Source organism: Myotis brandtii, unplaced genomic scaffold (assembly GCF_000412655.1).
Source record: "Myotis brandtii unplaced genomic scaffold, ASM41265v1 scaffold244, whole genome shotgun sequence".
Lineage (NCBI taxonomy): Eukaryota > Metazoa > Chordata > Mammalia > Chiroptera > Vespertilionidae > Myotis > Myotis brandtii.
This window is the reverse complement of record NW_005359225.1, coordinates 319961-326576: the sequence shown is the minus strand read 5'-3', so window position 1 is coordinate 326576 and position 6616 is coordinate 319961. Positions and strand designations below refer to the sequence as shown.

At 43.4% G+C, this 6616-nt stretch overlaps 1 protein-coding gene across 1 annotated transcript in view; it reads right to left on the bottom strand.

The window, feature by feature from the left end:
* Nucleotides 1–6616, bottom strand: part of RSF1 (remodeling and spacing factor 1) — a 115000-nt gene that overhangs the window by 7094 nt on the left and 101290 nt on the right. The window contains exons 15-16 of the mRNA XM_005867028.2: nt 5303–5510; nt 2480–2697 (exon numbers count right to left, since the gene is read on the bottom strand). Coding sequence (XP_005867090.2) covers nt 2480–2697; nt 5303–5510 — 426 coding nt within the window. The remainder of the gene's footprint in view (nt 1–2479; nt 2698–5302; nt 5511–6616) is intronic.

The window sequence follows — 6616 nt, the reverse complement described above, 5'->3', positions numbered from 1 at the left end:
GCTGGAAGCAGGTATCTGGGATTTATTTATCTTCTATAATTGAAACTTTGTAGCCTTGAGCAGAGCCCAGGTCCTGGAAGCCTGGGTTGCCCCTGGCAACCTAGGCTCCCAGACCTTCCTTGAGCAGAGGCCACGCCAGCTGGAAGCAGGTATCTGGGATTTATTTAGCTTCTATAATTGAAACTTTGTTGCCTTGAGCAGAGCTCAGGGCCGGCAGGGCAGGCAGGAAGCTTGGCTTCCTCCATCGCCGGGGGCAATCCAAGCCTCCTGCTCACTCCAGCTCGGAGGCTGCTACCATCTTAGTTGGGTTAATTTGCATATTTGCTCCTGATTGGCTGGTGGGCGTGGCTTGAGTGTAGCGGAGGTATGGTCAATTTGCATGTTTCTCTTTTATTAGATTAGATGAGTAAATCTTTGGGGCTTTTATGCCAAACTTCACAAATGTAGCTATATGGCTACAGTAACAACTTCACATAAGTTCTCTAATAGCAAAAAAGTGATGAACCTATCAAAGAATTACAAAATTGGAGTTATATTTTTTGGTTTTTCTACATGGAATTAAAATCTGCAAAATACAGTGGGGCCTTGACTTACGAGTTTAATTCATTCCGTGACGGAGCTTGTAACTCAAATTACTCGTATGTCAAATCAACAGTGAACGAGTGAGACACGTGATGCTGGGCTGATGTTGTGGCGTTCACTGTGACGTTTGCTGCGCCAACTAGCGGTGGGGTATCTGAAGCTGGCTCGTAACCCAAATTTTAGCTCGCAACTCAAAGCAAAAAATCGGCTGAGAGACGGCTTGTATCTCGAAAAACTCGTTAGTCGGGACACTCTTAAGTCAAGGCCCCACTGTACATAAAACTACTTAAACTTTCAAAGCATTGCTAAATAGCACTGTTCTTGTCACCTTGAATCAATAAACCAGTCAGGCTATTGCACTATGTGAACAGTATTTCAGGAGTGCTAATATTTTTCCACTGAATTATCACATTCAGCCTTGTTCTCTAATGGACTTCAAACATTTCAAAATAGCTAGCCAACAATTTGAAGCTGTTCCCGCTGGCCAGATCTGGGACAAGTTGAGCCTAAATATTGATGGTAATGTTATATCCAATGACTAAAATAAGAATCCACAAGTACATCTATATATATAAAAGCCTAAGCGACCATTATGACCAGTCGCTATGATGAGCACTGACCGCCAGGGGGCAGATGCTCAACGAAGGAGCTGCCCCCTGGTAGTCAGTGCACTCCCACAGCCAACCTCCCGTGGCCTGCTGAACGCCCATGGTCCCTCCCCCGACCGGTCAGCCAGCCAACCTCCTGCGGTCCCTCCTCCCCAGTCATCCGGTCACCCTCCTGCAGTCCCTCCCCCTGGACTGGGCGAGACGGCCCCAATCGCTGGCCAGGCTGATGGACCCCACCTGTGCATGAATTCGTGCACCAGGCCTCTAGTCTATATATATAAAAGCCTAAGCGACAGTTTCGACCAGTCGACCGAAAAACTGGTCAACCAGTAACCATGATGTGCACTGACCACCAGGGGGCAGCCTCTCAACACAGGAGCTGCCCCCTGGTGGTCAGTGCGCTCCCATAGCCAACCTCCTGCGGCCAGCCAACCTTTCACAGCCCCTCCCCCTGGCCAGCTGGCCTCGATCAGCCCTTATCAAGACTGGGTGAGACAGCCTCAATTGCCTCGATTCCCAGCCAGGCTGAGGGACCCCACCCGTGCATGAATGCGTGTACCGGGCCTCTAGTACCAATAGAAAATTTCTGATTTTGGTAATTGTACTGTGGTCATGTAAGAAAATGTCCTGTTCTTAGGAAATAAGCACTGATAAAGGGGCATGATGTCTCCATTTAGCAAAAAAGTTTAGAAAAAAAGATAAACAAAATAAAAACTCCACAAGCCTGGCAAGTCAAGGATATAATACTCGTTTGTGCTACTTCCTCAGTAAGATGACAGCTACCTATCTGCCAATTCCGCAAAACACTGTATCTGTTCTTTTGGCTGCCGTTCCTCCATTTACTGTTAATAGGGATAAGCACAAGCTATACTATCAACCACTGCGAATTTATAAAAACTAATGAATCACCAATTATGATCTAAACATTAGAAATAATTGGTGATCCTTCTCTCTCCAATAGCTAGATATCTGGTTCTCGGCTTACTGACAATTATTTCCAAGAAACACTATGAAGATAAAGACTAGGCATGGGAACATTTGGCACCACAAGGATTCATCACAATCCTAAAATGAATTTAGTATGACATTAACACATTCATCTGTATGTATTATCTTAGAATGTGCTTTTTATGAAAAATTTAGTTCCTAGTGAGTCATAATAATATAACTCAAAGTTTTATCAGAAAGCTTATGTTACAATTGAAAGGACTTTTATTTTAAAAATTCTTAGCTCCAGAAATCACAAGAATTTATTAAGTTGGTGTGATGTAGATACAAATAATTTTTACCGGAGTCTCTACTATTCTCATCAGACTCCTCTTCATCGTCATCAGAATAATTTTTCTTTGGGGTTTTTCTCCGCAAACGCCTGCTTTGCCTCATTGGCCGGGAGGGATGTCGTCTTAGTCTTCGGCTACAGAAATCAGTGTCACTGTCATCATTAGATGGTGGGTCTTCTTCACTTTCATCTGGGTTTTCATCAGATACAACAAACTCATCTTGAGATCTGTCCAAGAGAAACCAGATGAATTATGATGGTACTTAAAATTGTGATCCCGGCCCGGCTGGCACAGCTCAGTGGCTGAACGTCGACCTATGAACCAGAAGGTCACAGTTCCATTCCCGGTCAGGGCACATGCCTGGGTTGTGGGCTCCATCCTCAGTATGGGTGCAGGAGGCAGCTGATGAATAATTCTTTATTATCATTGATGTTTCTCTCTCCCTCTCCCTCTCCCTTCCTCTTCCTGAATCGATAAAAAATATTTAAAATCCCCCTCCGAAAACAACTAAACTGTGAGCCCGTAGTTCTGAGTTCAAGTTCTAACAAGTCCAGCAAATCATAAAATAATGTTTAATGTAACATCTGAATACTTGTATCAACTTCCCTAAAATGAAGAAATGATCTGCTAGGGCAGTGGTTCTCAACCTTCCTAATGCCACGACCCTTTAATACAGTTCCTCATGTTGTGGTGATCCCCAATTTCATTGTTACAAATTGAACATAATTAAAGCATAGTGATTAATCACAAAAACAATATGTAATTATATATGTGTTTTCCGATGGTCTTAGGCGACGCCTGTGAAAGGGTCGTTCGACTGCCAAAGGGGTCGCGACCCACAGGTTGAGAACCGCTGGCTTAGGGGGAGTTATGAAGATGCATTGATGTTGATTTTCATGCATACATTGCTTTGGCCTCTTGAGATGTCCCCCATGTGCCTTAAATTCAACATCTCCAAAAGCAAACTCATTATTTCCTAACCTACTTCTCTCTCTTCAGCCCCCGAGCCTGGTATTTGATACAATTACCCATCTAGGGACTTAAACCAGAAATCTGGTATTTATCCTAATTTCCTCCCTTCTATTTCTCATATCTAATCATTTAGTAATTCCTTGAGTCCACCTCTCAAAGATAATATCTCAAATCATCTTGTACCTGAACTACTATAGCAATTCTCCAAGTTGCCTCTGTAATCTCTAGACCATTTCCCTTCAATACATCCTCCAAAAGAATACCAGGATAAATCTTTCTGAAATGTAAACCTCTTATCAGTCTGGTGTTTAAAACCCTTTGGTGGGTTTTCATCATCTTCACAGAGTCCTATGCCTGACAAATAAAACACGCCATCATCTGTTTCCTTTTCACCTCTTGGCCACATCTCCAGCAGGGCACTCTCTACTGCTTTCCCACAGTTTTGCTGACACACCAGGAATTTCCTAAATATTCCATGGGGTTTTATGTGATTTCTCTGATTAGAACTTCTTTCTTCATCCTGCTTCTCATCCCAAACTGCCCAACTAGTCATGCAAATTTCATCAAGCTTGGTTTATAGGCTGAGAGAAATCTGCATTATTGTTTCTGTACCTGCTCCAAGGGAAGGCTTTTCTAATATTCCATGCTGGATTACTTACCTCAAGCCAAACCTCTAAGGTTCACTAGAGAATAGTATCCTAATTACTTGTGCTTATCTATGTCTCATTTGACTAGCAACCACTCATGGACATCCTGGTAGAAGGTGGCACAGAGGTACACAATAAAAGGATCCTCAATTACAGTTAACGAAATTGAAATACAACTTAGAATCCTATATAATAAAGGCCTAATATGAAAATCGAACAAATGACAGAACAACCGGTTGGTGGGGGTGGGGCTGGAGAGCAGGCGGTGCCAGGCCAGCCAAGGTGGTGCCAGCGGGCAGAGGAAGGGGACAGCAATCAGGGGGCAGCACCAGAACTGCCCCCTGGTGGTCAGTGCGCTCCCACAGGGGAGCGCTGCTCAGCCACAAGCAGAGCTGACAGCTGGCAAGCACAGTGGCAGCACTGAAGATGTCCGACTGTGGCTTAGGCCTGCTCTCCATGGGTTGGACATCCCCCGAGATGTCCGACTGTGGCTTAGGCCTGCTCTCCATGGGTCGGACATCCCTCGAGGCTCCTGGACTGCAAAAGGACGCAGGGATGTCCGACTGTGGCTTAGGCCTGCTCTCCATGGGTCGGACATCCCTCGAGGCTCCTGGACTGCAAAAGGACGCAGGCTGGGCTGAGGGGACGCGCCTCCCCCCCCCCCCCCCCCCCCGCGCACGCCCCCCCCCCCCCCCCCCCCCGCTCGAGTGCACGAATTTTCGTGTACCGGGCCTCTAGTATTAAATAAACAAACATAAACCTTCTTTGTTTTAACCTAAAAATAACCAAGATTAGCCCTGGCCAGTTTGACTCAGTGGTTAGAGAATGGGCCCGCCAACCAAAGGGTTCAATTCCCAGTCAAGGGCACATAACTCAGTTGCATGTTCCCCAGTCCTTGTAGGGGCACATGTGGGAGGCAACTAATGATGTGTCTTTCTCACGTTGATGTTTCTCTCTTTCTCTCTCTCTTTCTCTCTCCCTCTTTCTTCCCTTTCCATTCTTTCTAGAAATCAACGGAAAAAATATCCTCAGGTGAGAACTAAAAAGAAAAAGAACCAAGACTGTTCATAAATCTGTGTTAAATAATCTGAACATAAAAAGAGATTGTCTGTGTGCACAAAACACAAAAACCCTGCCACAGCGTGGCCAGCTTCTCTGCTAGCACCGTTTAAGCCTGAATCTAGGGACTGGGGTCAACTGGCAGACCACGCACCCATCACTGATCTTGAACTCATCCTCACTCTCTTCTTCATCCAGGTTGCTGTCACTGTCCAGATCATTTAATCGCCGGCGTTTCTTCCGGCGAGCAGCAGCAGCCCTCTGGGGCCGTTTATTCTCCTTTCTTTCTTCATCCAAAATAGTGGAGATATCTTTCCCACGGTGACCCGTGATGGTGGAGATATCTTTTCCTCGGCCAACTCCTGAATTCAGGGGTGGAGAGTTGAGGGGAAGAGAGGGAGAGAGGAAGAGGGACAACTGTACATTTATTAAAAGTTTCCCTTTAATATCTAGACTCATAATACGAGACTGTTCTTATTTGTGCTTAGCAGCTCTTTACTTGATTTATTTTCTTCCTACAAATCTGCCCTTTTCTCACGACTGCAGCTGACAGAGCTTTCATCAAGAGTGTTGGCATTTGTTTGTCCTACTAAATAAAAGTTCACCTTGTAGAAAACATCTTTTTCTTACATTTTGATGTAATTCCTATACCATAATATTCACTCTTTAAAGTGTATATGTCAGAGGTTCTTAGTATAGTCAAAGTTGTACAACTGTCACCACTAAATAATTTCAAAGCATTTCATCACCCCAAAAAGAAACCTCATACCTATTAGCAGTGATTCAAGAATCTCTTCTTGAAAGTTGTCTTTTGGACATGGCATTAGAAAGAGGCCAATCAATTTTTTAAAAAATTAACAGTGTTTGCAGGACTGAAAAAGTGAGAATTCAGCAGCAAAGGTGTAAGTAGGCACACGTCTTTGGAAAAGCTAGTGATTTCTTCAGTTTCCCTACAAACAGCCTATGTATTATGAACCCCTTCCAGTTTTCATAATAACTAAATGGAAAGCACAATGCTCCACACTGGAGCACTGGTAATTTGCTATGTAGCTCTTAAATGAAATTACCTTTACATTATACTACATTAATGTCATATATTAAAGAGTATGAAATTAATAAACTGATTTTTAAAAGGTTAATTTAGAGAAATATATTTAGAGTCAGATATCCATAATTTTTGATACTTTGTAGCAGGACTGATCTAAAAATAGAAAGAAAACAGGGAAGTTTCACTGGGTTTTCCATTTGGAAGCAGAAGTAAATTTATAATCTACTGAGAAACATTTTCATTTTACATCATATTATAAAACAAAACTTTTAAAATAAGTAGTAAGATCCGAGTCTACACACTGACACTGTGTCCACAGATTATTTTGAATCTCAGACTGTTAACATCAGCAGTAACCATGATAAACAATGGGGAGCAAAAAAAAAAAAAAAAAAAAAAAAACCACCCCCCCAAACACGG